Source organism: Brienomyrus brachyistius, unplaced genomic scaffold, assembly GCF_023856365.1.
Source record: "Brienomyrus brachyistius isolate T26 unplaced genomic scaffold, BBRACH_0.4 scaffold713, whole genome shotgun sequence".
In the NCBI taxonomy this organism is placed as follows: Eukaryota; Metazoa; Chordata; class Actinopteri; order Osteoglossiformes; family Mormyridae; genus Brienomyrus; species Brienomyrus brachyistius.
In genome coordinates, this window is record NW_026042988.1 from 23,461 (window position 1) to 42,841 (window position 19,381).

The following is a 19,381-nucleotide window of genomic DNA, read 5'->3' on the forward strand; positions in this document are numbered from 1 at the left end:
TGAGAAATTCGCTCCGGGTCCCAGAGGGCCAGTGAAATATTTGTTGTTTTCTCAGAACGGCGGAGGATGTTGGATCACCAAAATCGAGAACATCTGGTTAGGATGAAGAAGCTCTTTTTTTTTTTATTTCTTTCACACACTCGTAACCCCCCCTCCACCCCCCATTCAGATCCTCACACACAAATAATGCATTTTAACAGCAGAGCTGTGTCTATAAGCACTTGATACTCTAACACCAACAAGAAAACGTTAGTTCTATCTCATTTTGAAAGAAATGGCTTATCTGCAGAAACTCACGAATATAAACAGTACAGATAATTAACCACTAATTAGAGTGGCAGGATTGGGGGAGGGGGTAGGAGCTGGAATGGATGCTGGTATCTATCCGATCCAGTCCTACAGGGACCCAAGTTTGACTTAAGAGAGATCTCTCCACCATCTCTGTTTTGTGTCCGCTGGTCTTGACTGGTCTCCACCACAGCACACAGCGCACAACGACGAAATGTGTCCTATCTAACCCAGCTAACCCATATGTGCATCTAACAAATATGTGACTTTCGGGACATAGCAGGGGGCAGCTAATCCAGCACCTGGAGAGCAGTTCTTGGGGACAGTACCTTGCTCAGGGTGCCTCAGTGGTGCCTTGCTGGTCGGGGATTCGAACCTGCAATGTTTCAGTTACAAGTGCGCTTCCCTAACCATTAAGCCACCATGAGAAGAAAAAGGAGAAGAATTAACGTTCCCTAAATCAGTGTCTCTGAATCCAGTCCTCGTGGACCCCCAACTAGTCCGCATTTTTGTTCCCTCCCAGCCCACAGCACCTGTACCAGTTGTTTTCCAGAGTTCTTGATTGACTGTTAGCTAGGAGGGAGAGAAGAAAAACAAACGTGGACTATCTGGGGGTCCCCCGAGGGCCCGGCTGAGAAACGCTGCGCCAAAGGGGTTTTCAGATGTGCGCGTTCATGGAGACGCGAGCGAACATTCTATGTGAAAGGATGCGCGTTTGGCTTTCCGCGCTGAGGTCAAGCCCATTCGGCTGACTTTGCAGTGTGGGGAAAAAAATAAACAGGAAGGCTGGGAAGAATTTGCCAGAACAGTGAAGAATGTGCTTCAGCGGCTCCAGAGAATGTTTGTTTGGACAGAGGAAGGAGGATTAATCTTAAAAAGGAAATGGCACTTTGAGCGCAGAACAGGAGGACAGGATTATTATTATTATTATTATTATTATTATTATTAACGTACAGAAGTAAAAGTATGTCACATAATGTACGATCTTGGTTTTACTGGAAATAACAGGACTTCATGGTGGTTTCACTGGTAATATTATAGCAGCATGTCAGTTCTGCGGCCTTTTGCCCTGTGTTACCTGGGATGGGCAGCAGCCCCCTCTCAAACCCCCCCCCCCAACCAGGATAAGAGCTTTGGAAATGGATGGATGGATGGATGGATGGATGGATGTAAATTGTGGGGGGATGGAGATGCAACTCCCCAGTAATCAAAAACTAGCCAATACAACCCCCTGGACCCCCTTAAATGGGTGGACACCCCAATCCCCCCAAGCTCAACCCAAAGTTATGCCCTTGGATAGATAGATAGATAGATAGATAGATAGATAGATAGATAGATAGATAGATAGATAGATAGATGGGTGGATGGATGGATGGATGGATGGATGCTGGCTTAATACTAGAACATCATGGCGGCTTTACAGGCAGAAATGGGACGCTGTGTTAGTTTTACTGGAAGTAAAAGTATGTCAGCGTTTCAGTAGTAGACACAAAGCACTCCCAGGTGCCCTCAACGTCTTCACTCCCAGGGTGGAGGGCCCCGCTCTTCCAGATCCAAACTCTCCCACCGAGGGCACAAAACCCGAGTTCTGCAGTGAGGAGTTCAGTTGCGTCTTTCTGTGGCTTGCGGAGCCCAGATACTGCCGCCTTCACGGTGGCCCACCTTGACCCAAGCAAGCTTCACCTTAATGTAATATGAGCACGGAAGCTGGACCGATTGAATTGCACGCTAACTTAAGTGAATTGCACGCTAACTTAAGCATTATATCCCACAAGCCAAAGCACTTCCCCGTGTCACCTTAACTGTCACCTTAACTGTCCCCTTAATTGTCCCCTTAACTGTCCCCTTTAATCCTGGCATAAAACCCACTCTCAACCCTCCATATTACAATATGGCTCATGAGCCAGGAATATACCGCAGAGGAGCGCCCTCCTGTGGCAGCCCAGACTCCGGTCACCCTCACACCGCCATAACCGCCCGGGCATCACCTAGAGCAGGAACGGCCGATCTTATCCGCAACGGGCCGCTGTGTGCACGGGTTTTCCCTGCAACTCCCTAATTGGATTACTAATTCGAGGACTGATTGGCGGGGTTTGAACAGCTAACCTAACGGTTACCTCTAAAACCTGCATACACACCGGCCCTTTGCGGATAAGACTGCCCACCCTTGACCTAGAGGATGATTTGACACCTTTTATTAACAATGGAAATCCGATCAGTAGCCGATCGATGCATGCGTGCGTCTCTCTGCTTTCCTGTCCCCTGGAAGCAGCTTTTCCTCACACGGAGGGAGAGTTTTTAACGTATCATTCAGGCATTTTATTCCTCACCAGATTTCATACGCTATCGGGACGCGACATTTAAGCTAAGCATTAGCGGACTGATACTGTATTAGCGTGACAATATAATCTCCCGCCGAGAGGGTTTATAGTTGGCCAGATTGATAAAATACAGTTATTGACACTGGTGTCGTGGCGACTCAGTGGGTGGGGCTACTGTCTCGCTCCTCCAGGACTGGGGGCTCAAAGGCTGCCTTGGTTCCCTGTGTGTGTGTGAGTGTGTGTGTGTGGATGTTGCTTGTTCATCTGACTTCAAATGGGTTTCCAGTCATAGTCTGAAGACTTGCGGTTAGGCTACTGGTGTCTCTTAATTGCCCATACTGTGTGTGTGTGTGTGTGTGTGTGTGTGTGTGTACGTGTGCCCTGAGATGAACTGGCCCCCACCTGTGTTGTACCCCCCCTCCCACATTATGAATTGGCATTAATTATGTGTTTTAATCATGCTTCACCTAAAGGCCAACTAGTTTGTATACAAACTGTACAGTTTGTTAACAAACAATAATTTAATGAGTGACTACTTACCCCACAGTGTTCAGTGCTTCCATCCTTTGCGTCAGTGTCCTCAACCTGCAACGTTTGCTGTGTCCACAGTGCCTCCCCATAGGTGTGTGTTGACTTGGACTAAAATCTAAATACTACTTAATGAATCACGTAAGTAATTATTAATGACTTAACCTCCTTGTTAGAGATTGCCTAATGTGCATTGACCGCGAACTTTTATTTCATGATGAGATTCCTGACCCACGCCTCACCAGTGAGGTGACATCAGTTAGATTAAGGCGTCGGAACGCATAGCCTGTGTGTAGAATCTGCCTCTTTCTGGCTGCTTTAATTTTAATTTATATGTTCAGAAAGAACTTGCAGAATGAGTCGGATATTTTGTATTTGATCCACCTGCTGGGATGGGTGGTGGTGGTGGTGGGGGGGGGTTGATTTTTTCTGTCCATAACATCTGAGGACGAGAACAATCCCCGGAGCTGGCGAGTTCTGAGCAAACATTAACCTGTACTGACAGGATTACATCTCCACCGTTGGAACATTCCCCACGCATGTGTTCTTTCTGACCCTTTTCAGTTATTTGTAAAAAGATGAAAAACACGGAGTTTTCTGCAGCTAATGGGCAGAAGAGAGTGACAGATACTGAAGAGTGGCTTCTGGGTGTGATCCTGCAATCAGCCCAGGCTCTGAGGGGGGTGTTGATGGAACGTCTGATTGACAGCTCTGAGGCTCTTGACTGACGGCTTGCATTGTTTCCCCTCCATACAGTGGGGTTCTGGCTCTGACCCGGGGCTGGCCCGGACACCGCCTTTGAGGCGTGACAAGAGCCACTTGGGAGGTGCGGGGGGCTACGAGGGCAGAGGGTCCAGGAGGGGAGGGGTCAGGGCTCCCAGCCGACACTCTCGTCGTCCATTGTCACTGAGGGGTCAGGGGTCACGAATCGAAAGAAGCCAGACTCACTAAAATTCCCCCCAGGCTGCCAAATCTTTCAGGAATATAGTTTGGGGAGTTGGGGGGGGCGGGTAGTGGAGAAGTCATTTGGATTTATAATTAGCATCAGAAAAAAGATGGCACCGAGATTAAGAGTGCGGCTAGCTTTTCTAATTCTAATATGTATATTCACGTAGTCAACGAGCAGGTGTACTATGAAGTCGGCCTGGCGACAGTCCGTACGAGACCCTGACGAGCAGCCGAACCTTCACAGAAGGAGCTAGAAGTTTGGGGGAGGGCTGGAATGTGAAGGACAAGCCCTCGTTTGTGACGGGGCCCGACATTACTAATCTACCCTTTACCACTCTGTGAGATGCAGGCTCTCGGCACAAAAGCAGGCAAGGGGCCTTTGTAAACTCCCCTCAAAGACGATGTGGTGGTGGTGGGGGGGGGGGGGGGCTTGTCACTGGAGTGACATCTGCGAGCGAATGTCCCCACTGCACCCCACTGAGAGTATGGTACTCTGCGCACACCCTGGAATCGCTCGCGGGTTATAAGAGAGAAGGACGGCGATGTGTAGCTCGGCTGCCCCACTGGGGTTGGTGTTCGTACACAGCGTGCCATGTAGCTGCCGGACATGTGACTCGGGGAGTCGAGAGAAGGACGACTGTCACATAACGTCCCCTCTAAGGAGGAGACACCATTTCTTGGTGGTCCAGCAAGCACATCTGTATTCGCTTGTCTTGAGATCCATTAGAATGACTGCCTGGCCTTGATTACTTATTTATGGCACAAAACAGCTACATGGAGGGGGGGGTGGGGGTGAGCTGGGGACAAAGACTGCCCCCCCCCCCCTCCTCCAACACCAGCCACCCCCACACACCATCTCAGGAGGGAAATGCCCCCTAGAACACCCCTTAGAAGCAGGCGGGTATCGGGCCGATAACTTCCGGATTCCGGTAAACTCCGCGGACCTGTCGACACTCACGCACGCCATCTTCACAGGACCCACCCGGCGACCTCCCCCCGCCCCCCCCCCCGCCCACGGCCAGCACCACCAACCGGCCAAGAAGCCAGACTCAGGCCGCTTGAAAACATATTTTATTAGCTGCTAGGCTACCAAGGGCCAACACAGCTGTGCAGGAAAAGTCAGAATTTATCAGAAGGGCCGTTCCTCCACCAATTAAATAAATACCTCTCTCATAGTAACAATTTAAATAAATATCTGTGACCTGTCAACATCAGCAACGGAAAAAATAAATCTAAAATTTATATTCATATATTTATTTATATAGAATCTTATTTATATATATATATATATATATATAGATATTTCATATGTTCTTTAAATTCTTTTACACCATACAGGATGCCAGTTGTACCAAAGCTATGCTTATGAAGACAACAGGGAGAGCTGACAGGGGTTAGCTTACGGTCGGTGTACAGCACTGTGCCAGCAGGGGGGGGGGGGCACCCAAATGCTGGCAGCAGCACCTGGCACGGCATCCCTTGCCAAAGCCCCGGATGGGCAACAGGGTTGGGGGGGGTAGGTGGGCTGCCTTTCGACATGCATTACCAAGGGGTAGGGGAGGTTCTTCAGAGGGTGGACAAGGGCCTTGATTGGCGCCACCAGTGGGACTCAGCAGGTGTCCCGTAGATGGTGCCTCCCCACCACTAGGTGACCGGGTGCGTGCCCATGATACAAGATGCCAAACCAGGCCTCCCCACCCAGCAAGGCAAAGCTGACTTAGAGCACAAGCGTCGAATAGGACTGTCGACTCGTGGTAAATATCAGGAACTATTGGAAAAATGCGGTAAAAATAACATCCATCCATATACCCATTTTCTGAAACTGCTTATTCAATTCAGGGTCATAGGGGGGTCCGGAGCCTATAACGGAGGTTATGGGCACCAAGGCGGGGAACAGCCCAGGATGGGGCACCAACCCATCGCAGGTAAAAATAACAATAAATTGATAATATGTACATACAAAAATATACCAAAGTAATTTGAAGAAACAGGACAACTATGCATACAAACAGCCAGACACGCAGCTGACCAGCGGGCATCTCAGCGGGTGTCTCACAGTCCAGCGGGTATCAGTGCATCGGAGAGGCACGCTCCCCCCCCCCCACTTCTTGTCTCAGTCAGTGTGGAGTCCAGGCTCACATCGAGAGCAGCTCTGGTTTCAGATCTGCAGTGGCGCACGCTATGTGGAAACCAGCCCCCACCCCCTGCCTAACCCGTGCATGTTTTTTTTTATCTACATGCTGTAACAGCTACCCCCCCCCCCCCCCCACACAGATAAAGCTTTGACTCAAGGAGCCAGACGGCTGCATGCACACACCCAGGTGTCTTCTCTGTCCCCGGGCAGTGTAGTATCTGAAATGCTTTGTGACCCCCCCCAAGAAAAAAAAAAACACATTTTAATTGCTGTCCAATCTCACATGGTTAACTTGGTCTGTCCCGCGATGACCAACTGCCCTAAGTGAGATGGTACGGACGGGGGGTGTCTGAACCAGTCTGAGGGGGCTAACCCCCCCTCCCCACGAAAAGTCCCAGAACAGCTGTACTCAGAATCCAGGCACCTTCCCAGTGTGATCCCATGAAGCTTCAGCATCCTGCCAGTAACGTCCTGCACATTTGACCAGCTCGTCTCCGAGTTCCAGCACGTGAACCATGTCTGGATTCCCAAAAATGCCAGAAGGAACAAGTATCCTGGCAGTGCACGCAGTTGCTTTGAGCACTTGGTTCTATGTCTGAATCTGCTTGCCTCGTCTCGCCATTTTGCCTTCTTGCTCATTTTTTTCCCCGCACTTGTGCAGGAAGCAGCAGGCAGTGGGTGAGACGAGCGACCATCCCATCATCCTCCGCGAAACCTGAGGGTACGATAGCTTGTATGCATTTCCTTGCATTTATTCCTGCTGTTGCAACGGCACACAATCCGCTCCACCTATGGCGTTAAAGGATGACAAATAAATAAATAAATAGACTCAAATAAAGAAAAACATATATAGTATGGTGTTGTGGATGTGGTCTAGGTCTGCTTGTTTGGTCAGGTCTTGGTTGGTGATGTGGCCGTTTCAGCATTGAGTCTCACGAAGAAGCTTTGGTCCCTCCGTTAAGTGGATGTGGGGTTGGGATGCATGGGGGTGTCATCGGGATTATCGGGGACAGGATTTAGAAGTGTGGTTCGTCATCCTTGTCATACTGGCTTCTCCAGGGACTTTGGGAATGTAGTAGGGTTGGAGGAAGAGATCTTCCGGCACACTGTGTTGGTATTGCTGCAGCGGCAGCCTGGTCGGGTGGCCCGGTCGTAGCCATGCTGGCACAGGGCGAGGCACAGCTTGGAGGGTGGGTAGCAGCATAAGCAGGGCAGGCAGAGGGATAGGAGCGCCATGGTACCCCAGCGGGCACAGGCATGGGCAGGCCCACAGGAGCAAGGGCGGTCAGCGCAGTTGTCCTCGTCGTCAGCAGAGCAGTGGTAGAAGAGACCCTTGATGCAACAAAGGCATGTGCCATGCTCCACGGCAGCTTCAGCTGAGCACAGGCAGCGCTGGCCACATGCCCAGCAGGACGGCAGCCTGCGGGGGCTGCTGCATTCGGGACACTTGCACTTGCCGCAGTGCTCACAGATGAAGAGGTGGCTGCCCAGATCACCGCCCACGGATGGCACTTTCCCCAGGCCTTCTCGGGACTTCAGGCCACTATCGGGTTGGGTGCGCACCGCCAGGCCCGAGTGTGAGGATGCCAGGCTGGGCAGCAGGCGCTGGTCGGAGGTGGCACTGCCGCGGGACACTGAGCTCACGGTGCTAGAGCGGCTCATGTGGGACGGGTAGCAGTGATGGGGGTGGCTCTGGCTGCGTGGCACCAAGCCGGGCCGCTCGTCACGGACTGGAGGGGTTGGACCCATCTGGGGGCAGAGCTCCAGAGCTGCTGGCCGATCCACGTAGTCGTTGTTAGCTCGGATGGTACGGATTTGGTCGATGGACAACACTGAAACCTGCTGCAAATCCAGGCTGTCAGGATCCATCCTGTAAGGAGGCGCCAGATCCATCCTGCTGCAGGGGACACCGGGGGTGGAGCCGGGGTGCAGGGGCCACGTCTATCAAGGCACATCAGACAAACCTGGAATTCCCAAAAGACAGAGTCACCATTAAACCAACCCAAGCATGCCCCATCTGTTCAGTGTCATGGGACACAGCATCATTCAGACACATGCCAGCAAAGTGGTATGCAGCAGAGGTGCGTATCCATGCCTGCAAAATTTGACACTTCTGGGGGCAGATGTTTGTACACAGCGTGCTGCATAGCTGCCGGACATGTGACTTGGGGAGCCGAGAGAAGGCCCGTGGTGGGAAAACACTTAAATTGTGAATGAGCACAAAAAGTTTGGTGGAGGGATGAGGGAAATTATACGACTGGAGCATGGGCATGAACTAAAAGTTATCATCTTAATGTACACAGCATGACTGTTAGAAGACCAAGAATAAGATCACTACAAGGGCTGTTAGGGACGCAATTATCACTGTCCGCTTGTTTTTCTTATAAGTGGAATAACTAGAAAATGCTCAGGGTGATTGTAAATGTGAAGGATATTTTATTGATCATTTCCTCCGTTCAAGAAACAATCTACCCTGACGTCTTCAGGCTTGTCAGTAATTAATGTGCTCGTACAGTGTTTCATGCCGTGACATTGAGCACTCACATCCGAATTTACTAAGAGCTCCCTCTCCATGAATCTGAGGAGGGACGTTTCCAGTCCTGGATGCTCCCAAATCCAGGCCCGTGCAGAGCCCACCAAAATGGATGTGGTGGGCCATTCCGCAGGGCATCCACGTCCGCAGCGATGTAATTAGGACAAATGGAAAAGCGTTTAAGCGGCAGATAGAGACAGGAGAGACGAACGGTCCGACGTAATGTCGAACGGAAATCCATACGCAGGAACAGCAATTAGAGAACGTGGAATTAGCCCAGTGTGCAGGCTATCTGGGTTTCAGGCCCCTGGATCCACTGGCAGGACGCATGGATGCTTGTTCAAAAGTAAGATAGCATCCCAAACAAGCCAGAGATAAGCCGATCGAGTCCGGATACATTAAATACATTTTCAAATTATGGTGGGGGAGGAGCATGTCTAAGGTCACCCAAGAAAGTAATCTCATCATATCACAGTGTACACATCCAACTGCTTGGGTCTGTAAGACAACGATGAGGCTTTTTCTTTCCATTAGGTTATCTTAACAACCTATATGGACCATAAACCAAAATGCAGTTTGATACTGGGTGCTAACAAGCGTAATGGGAGCGCTGGTGTATTCTGTTGGAGGTTTCAGTACCCTCAGAATACCCTGATTTGCCATCTGGCAGCATTTCCGGGGATTACCAATCGATTGTCCTGCACCGTGGTTTTTATGGTGCTCCAAATAAATCTGGTACTGAATTGAAGCTCAGTTGGGGTCCTTTCAGCTTCCATTTCTGGGCATATTTGGGAGACCTAAACTCCCAACATCCTGAGGTTAACCAGCATCATATTTGATACACACTGACTTGAAGACTGAATGTCTAGTTTGGCATAAAACTCATTATGTAGCAATTATACAGCACACCCCACACCCCCTCTATTCAGGCCAATCCTAAGACAGTTCCTTAGGGGTGACGGCATTATGGTCGTGCGAGTTTGGGAAGTAATTACCCATTACCCAGGGGTTCCTGCTCCACCCTCACGAGAGATCATGTCTGCTCGCCATTAAGTGCACCGACAGTGCTGTAAAGTGAGATGTAGAGTGCCCATCCACTGTGGCTCCACGCCCAAAGCCCCCAACCCCCACCGACACCATAATCATCGCACCGCCATGGGCGCTAAGAAATCAATAAACAACACTCCATTCTGTGAGCAGGAGATGGGACAGTGAGCAGGATAGCAGTCCACTACCGCTCCCAAACGATCAGGATTTGAGCTTCCTGCAGTGCCTCCTGGAACTGGCCACCCAATCAGTGGATGGGCACCGGACCCCCATTGTTAGACCATAGTTATCAGTCCATGTGCTAACTTTGGTGTTCAGTTACATCTGAGCAGACACTGCAACATTTTTCCATGAGGAGAACTGAAATTGATGACAACCTAGAACTGTTAAATTCGATAAAATTAAATTCCATTCAGTTTATTTTTATATAGTGCCATCGCCAATGATGATCCCCAAAGGTCTTAATGTACCATTAACCAAACAACAAGTTAAATTAGAAAAATAAATAATCAAACACAGCCAACAAACATGCTACTTATCTTATAAGATAACACAATAAGTTTAGGGATTGTTTTCAGTCACAGAGCAGTAATTTCCTCCTGCTTGATTCTGTTTGAGGTTTTCTGTTCAGTCTGAGAGACAATTCCAAACTGTACACCCTTGGGGTCATTTATTTGTCTGGGCAAGTTTCTTCCTTTATTCCACGTCTACTTCCTTCTGTGTCTCGACAAACCCCCCGTCCTTTTTTCACAGTGCCGGGGGGGGGGGGGGGGGGGGAGGGTCAAGCGCTTATCGACGAGCATCATAACCATGGCATCTGACGACAGACTGTCTCCTAGCTTCGGTTTGGTAGCTTCAAAGCGTAACCTGAACGCCCGGCCACCCCACCCCCCTTGCCCCCAACTTCCCCACCTCCCACCCCAAGCCTCTGACACGTCAGGTTCTGGTAGCAACAAGCTAAAGGAGCCACCGAAACCCAAGGTGGTTGAGCTTATCTCTCCATGTCGATCAACTCATGCCCCCATTGGTTACGTTACCGGTTCCAGTTGGTTTGGAAACAGGCAGTAGTCGATGGAGCGTGGCAATGCCACCCGTCATGGCTTCTGATGCCTCATTTCCCTCACTGCTGAGGCTCCGGCGGGAGGAGGAGGACAGGCGTCAGCTTGGGGTGGGGGAGAAAGGGGCGGGGCCCCAGTGAGAGGGCTTGTGTTTATCTCAGCCGGCCTGCTGCGGGGGTAACCTGAAGACCGGCTCTGCGCCAAGGGAGTATAACTGCTGACAGAACTGTGCCTGGAAACCCAGCCTGGGGGTAGCTTTGCCAGTTACCCTCCTCACATCCTTGGCAGGGTAACCTGATCCGGCGCAGGAACAGGACGACGAAGAGCACATTATTCATAACAATTAGCTGTGCGCTACCGGCTCTAGGAAATTCAAAACCACGAACTTGAACGAAAGAGGCAGGAGGGTGGGGGGGCGTGGCGGGGGTTGGGAAAAAAAAGCCAAGAATCTGAAAGGTGAACGGAAGCTGTTTGGCTCTCGATGAATGATATGTAACCTTTTATTTAGATATTGTATTTTTTTTATTCCTTTTTAGCAGCACTGGCTAGCTAGCTGTCCAGGCCTGGGGCTTGCCACTGTGAAGAGGACGATTCTGTTTTGGATCTTCGGCACTCAGCATGAACAATGACACAAAAATGTCAAGCTATTTTAAACCTCCCCATGTCCGTGACCCTTTCGCACTGCCGTCTCTGATGTTATCGCTGATTACAGTCCACTACCACTCCTGAACGATCAGGATTCGAGCTTCCTGCAGGGCAACTTGTCATTATAGATATCAATTTCTCTCTCTCTCTTTCTCTCTTGGTCTCTGCCCTCTCTCTCTCTCTCTCTCTCTCTTGCCCCATTCCTCTCGCTCTCTATTTGTCTGATTGATCTTTCTTGGTGTCTCTTGTCCCTTAGCTGGTATTTCCCCACTCAAAGAAGCCAAGAAAAAGAAGTCGTTTATATCGCAATATCCGGTTCATTAATCGATTGCATGCCGGGGAACGGCTTGCTTGGAGACCACTTCCCAAAGTTGCGGTGCGGGAGGAAGCGCTAATTTTCCGGGGCCATGAGTGCAGCCAACACACACTGTCCGTACGGCTTTACTCTGGCAAATAGCAGTGCCCCCCAGCCAGTCGTGTGCTGGGTGTTCAAGGAGGAACAGGGCCAAAGACGACCCAAATGCACGCCCCCCCCCCCCCCCTCATCCCCCGCCCACCCTGCCACTTCCCTCCCTCCCTGTGACAGCACCCTGCCCTTCAGGACCCGGGGCCCGTCTCCGGGGCCCCTGTGGGAACAGCAGGATTGAATGACAGTAAATTGTATGAGATTCCGGATGCACTGAATCCAACCCCCAGGATGGACTGAAATAGACACTGCGGGTCATGGGGGAGAGATTCCGGGAGAGAGAGGAGGACGAGAAACAGCAGAGAACACATCAAGGGAAGAGGGGAATAACAAAAGGGATGGAAGTGGAAATGTCAAGCACCTCCACCTCAGGAACACTCTGTATCACCACCTTACTGTCAAATGGTCTGTCTCTCCATCTTACAATCAAATGCCTGCTCCCTCCAACTTACAGGCAAACGTTGTGTCCAAATGTTAGTCAAAGAATGCAATGAAATGCAAACCATCCCATAAATCCCTTCCCAGTATCCTTTAGAACTTTATGTTGATTTTGTTCAGCTTTTACCACCTTTTAACGTCAACAATCATTTGCCGATTATAGATCATTTCCTTTTGCATTTCTTATTATTTCTGCAAAACCAGCCTAGACCGGCCATCTTACTAAGACCCCCCCCCCAACCAAACACGAGCGCCGACGCGTTAACTTATCAAACCTAAAGGATCCTTCGGTTCGACAGCATGGAGTAAGCAGGTTCTCCTCAGCAACCAAAGAGGAGCGAACGCACAAAAACCTTGCATGAGTCCTTACCTTTGAACGGATGGGGAGCCATCGTCCAAGAGAGTAGATGCACTCACAGCTCTGCAAGGACACTTCCGTGACTTCACCTTGGGCTGCTCGTGGTGGGAAGTGGAGCGGGGCAGGTGGGCGTCGGAGACCAGAGGGCACGGAAAGAGCCTCAAAAGTGTCCCACAAGACCGTCCAACCCGAGTGCCGAGAGGAATGTAGCGAGTCGACCCGACCACCTTGGATGGACTCTGACCAGCCAAATCTCACTTCACCCCAAAATCAAAATTCAAGTTTTTCCTCTTTTTTTTGAGATAGCGTTCTTGTGAAATATCCCAGTAAGAATATTGAAGTTCCTTCCTTGTATGTGATCACTGCTGGATGGTGATAGTTGTGGTCTGTAGATTTTGTCCTCTCAGTGAAAGCAGAAAGTGTTGAGACTGGATGCTATCTCTCTCTCTCTGTCTCTGTCTCTCTCTCTCTCTCTCTCTCTCTCAATCAGTCTTTCCTGGCCCTCTTTATCTTCTCTTTCTCTGTAGTCTGTTTAAAATCTACTGGAGAGAGTGGACTCTGTTTCTGTGTATTTGCGTGTGTGTGTGTGTGTGTGTGTGTGAGAAAGAGAGAGAGAGTGGGATGGGGTGGGGGGAGGACTTGAGGGAGGTAGGATATGAATGGTAGATAGAAGCTGGGGAGTGTCTTGGAAGGGGGGGGGGGGGTGGTGGGTTACACTCGCTGGAGATAGTTAATGGCTGTGTGGCGTCACCGAGCCGAAACTGAATATCACATTTGCCCCCCCCCCCCCCCCCCCCTTTAGGTTACGTTTTATGCGAGTCCCTGAGCAAAGCCGGGAGAGGAAGAGCAGGGGAAAAGAGAAGGAGAGACAGGAGGAGTGTGGGGGGGCCGAGGTCGGGGGGGGGGGGGGGGGAGGTGTTCGTACTGCTGGGGACGTCTCAAGAAAATGACGGGGGGGGGGGGGGAAACATCTAAAGAAAGCAGAGAGAAAATAAAGGATGAGATTCAGCCCGGCAAGGGAGTGATAACAGTGAGAGTGGGGGCTCATGGAGGAGGTCCGGGTTGGGGTGGCCCCTGTCAGCCACACGACTGGGGGGGACGGGGGGGGACGGGGGGGTCATGTACCCAGAACATGGCCTCTCCGTTTTAACGCGTCAGTGACTGACTCGACAGGAGCCGCATGGTTAAACATACAGAGCAGTGCTTTTAAAAAAAAAGATCAACGTGGTTCTGGATAAATGGGATTAAAATGTTTTTCATGGCAACTTCATTTCCATACATTCCCATTCATGGGAACATGTGGATGTTCACAATCTCATTTCAAAGTCACAGAAATGACCATGTTGGAACATGAAATTTAAACTTCTTCCAGCTTAATTAAATTGGAGGGGATTACCCATCGGTTTACTGTTAAAAACTTAAAACTAACCAAATAGCTCTGCCGTGCTTTACTCTCACATATTCACACATAGGTATTTCTCTTAAACTTGATTCGGGGATGGCATGCTGGTCCATCGCAGAATAAAATGCTCCAGACTGATGGAATGAGTCGCTTCTGTCAGAATTACAAAACTCTGTCACACTTGTAAGGTTGAGAACCTTGTCCTTAGGCCTAAGAGCAGCTTCCATCCACCCAGTGTCACTTGGCAACAGATTAATTCTTCCTCTTTTTTTCTGCAGTAACTGGGGCTCTAGCCCTCGCAGTATCCCTGTTTTGTCTCTTGTTATTCACACTGCAAAAACAGCAGGGACAAAAAACATCCTTTTAATGAATCACCTAGCAGACCGTCGCTCAGAGAGACCAGGCTAGCTTTTACTTCACTCGTGCAAAACTGCAGAGTATCTTCAAGTGCATTTCCTAAGGGCACAACTGCAGAGCCCTTCCACAGGTTCACTGATCATGAACCATCATGCCACCTGCTGAAAATAATACTGTAAACCAGTTAAGCAAACCACATATGTAAAATCTTTCTTTATCGGATATTCTTGCCTTTTTCCTGAAGGCTACAACAGCAGACGCTTTTATGTTTTTACAGGAATTCAGATTTTCTGTGCTCCGACGCTTAGGACTGGAGGCCAACAGGCTGACTAGTCTGAACAGGCCACGAGACCACGCCCCCATTAAGTGCATCTTACCTTATGGGGAGCGTTCCTCCACATTAGGGCAAGAGAGGAGCGATCCCGCGTGGTCCGTAGCATTATGCGCTATCCTCAGCGTGCCCGGATGTTACTGTGTCAGCACTTAACCTCCTGGGATTTGAACCGGTAATGTTTGCGTCAAAAGCACAGCCTCCACCTCTTACCTCCCACCCGCTGTGGGTATCGGATTCAATCACGGCGATCTGTTGAGTCATGATGGTGTGAGCGTGCACGAGTGTGCCCGTCCGTGTAGAAGGGTTTGGGGAGGGGAGATTTGGGATCGACGTTAAACTGCCCGGTTAATGCCAACTGACAAAGTCATCCATTCCTGCTGGCAATGTCCCCACCCCCACCCCCACCCAAGCCACATTTATGGTGTGCACCTCTACACACTGCACTAGCTACAGTGGGGGGTGGGTCCTTCAGGGCTTGAATCACATTGCATGATGCTATCGGACCTCAGAACATCTCACTGCAGATTAGAGTACGCTGACCACCATGCTAGCAAGCAGGCTAACGAGTTTGATAACAAGCATGCTAAGAAGCAGGCTAACGAGTATGCTAACAAGCATGCTAAGAAGCAGGCTAACGAGTATGCTAACAAGCTTGCTAAGAAGCAGGCTAACGAGTATGCTAACAAGCATGCTAAGAAGCAGGCTAGCGAATATGCTAACGAGCATACCAAGAATCACACTAAGAAGTGTGCTAACGAGTGTACTAACAAGTGGGGGTGGTGATGTGGATCGGCCCAAGTGTACACAAACGGCATCTGTATTTGATCAGAAATGATTCAGACCCCCCTCCTCCCCCACGTTGCCCGCCCCAAAATGCCCCGGTCCCGTGCCCACAGAGTGACGACCCCTCCCCCGACCCTGCCACCGGCACCTCCCTAATTATTTCTGATATTTCGCCGGAGTATCCGTGTTCCATTAAGTGACCGAGGCCCCCGCTGATTGGCTCTGGACGCCCCTCGAAATAGCAGGCCTGGCTTCCTGCCAGCGATTCATTTCCTGCCTGTCTGAGAGCCTCCCGTCGGTTAAGCTGGAAATGCATTTCCTGACTGTGTATAAAATTTTTATTAATGGCGGAGAGTGCATCCGTGGAGCCCGCGGGCCGCTGACGGGCCCGGAGGAAGAGCGAGTGATGGATCGGGCCAGGGACGGGGCTGGACCGGAGAGCGATAGAGCGGGTAGAGGGAGAGTGAACGAGAGAGAGAGAGAGAGAGAGAGAGAGGGAAGGGGGTCATTCTATCTTAGCAAGAAAGAATAGAGAGGAGGAATGAGATGCAAAGGAGGCAGGGGGAGAGGTAAGAGTCCCCCGAGTGAGAGTTCAGCTGGGGGGGGGGGGGGTCCCTCTGTAATTAAAGAGGAACTTGCCCTGGCTGCCATTTTGACAGAGAGGTGGGGGGGGTTGACAGCCCACTGCAGGGGATGTGTTTGTAAGGTCAGGGGTCAGCTAGGGGGGTGGGCATGGGGGGGATCTGGTCAGCATATCGCGTGTCTGTTTAGCAGGTTCATCTTTGGGTGGGGGGTGGTTCACTTTTTAATATTGTCGATGTCGCCTGTCATGAGGAGGCCGTGAGTCGCGATGCACAGAGGTGTGACGCAATGTTACCAGCCCCAGGACCCGGGTCTGGACCAGAGTCACAGCCCAAGAACCGTGGTGGACGAGGAGGCTAAGAGAGCAGCACAGATATCAGGGCAACAGGTCCATGGAGGCCAAACTGCATTATTAATGACGGACCGTGGAAAGCAAGGACAGGATGCTCTCAGGATGCTCTAACTAAGCATACCTCCCTCGCCTTCAGCTATCAGCTACCCTTACCAGGGGTCACATCCAGGATCTGGATGCCGAGGTGACACTAGTTTTCTAATTAAAAGAAACAACCAGAAAAGCAAAGAGCGATGACAAAACCAGGCAGTGGTGGGGCGTACCACAACTGCAGTGGGCTGAAAGCGCCAGTAGGGGGAGCTTGAGTTAATTACCCAGAATGAAGTCAAGGGATTTTCTGTCTCCATGTGTGGGCAAGGATCTGATGAGATGCTGCCGATAATGGAGCTTTGACTAAAACAGAATTATGAAAGTACTGCCCATGTGCGAACCATACCACTGTTTACATGGAGAGACTGGATTAGTTTATGTGAAATAACTTTCTTAATGGTGTAACGATAGTGGCCTTTGTGGGATTTAAACTGATGACCTTCTGGGCACAAGACTCTTAACTCACTCACTACTCTGCTTGGTGAGTCTCTGTTAGACCCGTAAGGCATCTTTAGGAGTCAGCTTTACTGCCACTGCTTCTGCACTTTATATGAAGTGTTGAGATTCGCTGGGTCTGTCCTGTTGGAACTGGGTCCCTCATAGGACCATCTGTGTGAAGCCAACCAAGCTTCAGGTCCCAGCCACAAGCAAGTCCACCCGGGCCCAATAGCTCCCTCCCAAGTGGACCTAGTACCACAGAACCCGGGACACTGGTAAGGAACAGTCACATCATGGTTGTTCCATAATGGGAACTCTGGGAACACATGCTTAAAATGTGATCTGTAACATGGGGGGGGGGTCAGTGCGAGTTCCATAAATAGTTTATTTCACAGAGAACTCCATCGCCGCAACCCAGAGGAGACTCTCTCCGCCTGCAAAGGCGTGTTCTCTCTGGTCAGTGCCGCCCGGCTGCAGAGATGGCTGGACACGAATGTTAATGAATGAACAAACGAACAAAAAAACAAACACACAGACAAACAAACATACCTTCGCGTGCATTTAAAAGCACAGGACGAGCATCCATGCACTAAGAATTCGTTTACACTGTAAAAAATAAAAATGACCCCTGTGAACCAAGAGATACGCCCATAGCGTGTCACATGACAGCCTTGGAAAGCACTCACACAGGAAAACGGCGAACAGACCCTGATGCAAGCGAACACACACACACACACACACACCCTCTCTGCCTGTAAACTCAATATCCTCTCCAGCCCCGAGGGCAATGAGTGTACAGCCATCGCAGGAAGACAGAGACTACATTATCCAAATCAAAGCTCTGTATCATCAGCCATAATCAATGCTTTTCCATTACCGCAGCCTAGGCAGTGGGTAGGCCGGGGGGGTGGGTGGCTAAGGGTCATGGGGGAATTCAGGGCTGGTGGGTGTGGGGGGGCAGGGTGAGAGGCAGAAAGGGGTGGAGAGGACCTGGCAGGACAGGGATTAAGTGGGCAAGAGCACGAGATCCAAAATCGTACACATAAGCATGACCATACCAGACTGTACCAAGTCGATGGCCCGGGGCCATTGAGATGGGCCTGCACACACCGGACCGCTGCCAGTCGGGATGCCATCGAGACAGGCTGGTACACAGTAGACGGTCAGTGGTCTCGGTGCCATCGAGATTTCGGTGTATTCCTATGTGTGACATCATGCAGTCTCGCCGCCGACACAAGGACACACCCAGGAGCTGGGATTTGGAGCAGACAGGTTTTTCTTTACACCATGTCAGCACTGGTAATGGCCACGAGAGACAGGTCTGGTCAGGCCCAGTCAAGTCCACTCAGGATTGGCCAGATCCAGTCAGATCTAGGCAGGCCTAACAAAATCCAGTGAGTAAGGTCAGACCCAGTGAGGCGCCATTGGGCCCCATCAGATCCAGTCAGATCCAGACAAGTCTGACCAGATCCAATCAGCTCCAGCCAGATCCAGTGATGTCCAGTTAGGCCCCATTAGATCCATTCAGATCTAGGCAGGCCTAACAAAATCCAGTGAGACCCAGTCAGATCCAGTAAGGCCCCATTAGGCCCCATCAGATCCAGTCAGATCTAGACAGGTCTGACCAGATCCAATCAGGTCCAGCCAGATAGAGTGAGGGCCCATTAGATCCAGTCAGATCTAGGCAGGTATGCCCAGATCCAATCAGGTCCAGCCAGATCCAATGAGGACCCATTAGATCCAGTCAGATCTATGCAGGTCTGACCATATCCAATCAGGTCCGGCCAGATCCAGTTAGGTCCAGCCAGGTGGAATCTTCTTTAGCCCTGTCCAGATTTTCCTCATCATCAGTTCTACATCTTCGTTCCCCAACATGCATAAACTCATGTCAGAATACTTACAGTGAAACACACGAAAAATGAGTGCATGCAAACACAAAGCGCACCATCTTGGCGTAATCTGTATAACACTCATAATAATAATCCTTACAGCACATGGGAGAGTGGGATGTGGCCTGACCCTTAGGACGGTCGAGTAGATATCTTATCAGAGGAAGTTCACTCACATTCGTCTTCCTGTAGGTTTGCGGTCGGCAGTCTGACATTGCAGCACCGCAGCCTGCACACAGTGCTGTGCTTAAACAGGGACTTGATATGATATTATCAGTATACAGCTGGTAAAAACTGTACTAAAGCCCACTGGCGTTACCCAGCACTGGGAGTCTGCTTAGTTTCAAAATTATGTCCACATTAACATTTAATGCAACACGGACAGCAAAG

General features: G+C 50.4%; 1 protein-coding gene across 3 annotated transcripts; it reads right to left on the reverse strand.

Annotated features, from left to right (window-relative positions):
* Nucleotides 1-6,338: 6,338 nt before the first annotated feature.
* On the reverse strand, nucleotides 6,339-13,374 carry LOC125729779 (protein sprouty homolog 3). 3 transcript variants are annotated; one of them, XM_049005689.1, is made up of 2 exons: nucleotides 12,777-13,374; nucleotides 6,339-8,183 (listed from the first exon to the last, which is right to left on the reverse strand). In XM_049005689.1, exon 2 carries the CDS (start codon nucleotides 8,110-8,112, stop codon nucleotides 7,261-7,263), a length of 852 nt encoding a protein of 283 aa, XP_048861646.1. In that variant the 5' UTR covers nucleotides 8,113-8,183; nucleotides 12,777-13,374; the 3' UTR covers nucleotides 6,339-7,260. The 3 variants fall into 3 exon arrangements, with proteins under 3 accessions (XP_048861646.1, XP_048861648.1, XP_048861647.1); XM_049005691.1 differs by lacking the exon at nucleotides 12,777-13,374 and adding an exon at nucleotides 10,837-11,253; XM_049005690.1 differs by lacking the exon at nucleotides 12,777-13,374 and adding an exon at nucleotides 8,764-10,679.
* Nucleotides 13,375-19,381: the final 6,007 nt, after the last annotated feature.

Coding starts and splice junctions, on each gene's coding strand:
- LOC125729779 (XM_049005689.1), bottom strand. CDS start 8,112: ATGGATCTGGCGCCTCCTTACAGGATGGATCCTGACAGCCTGGATTTG.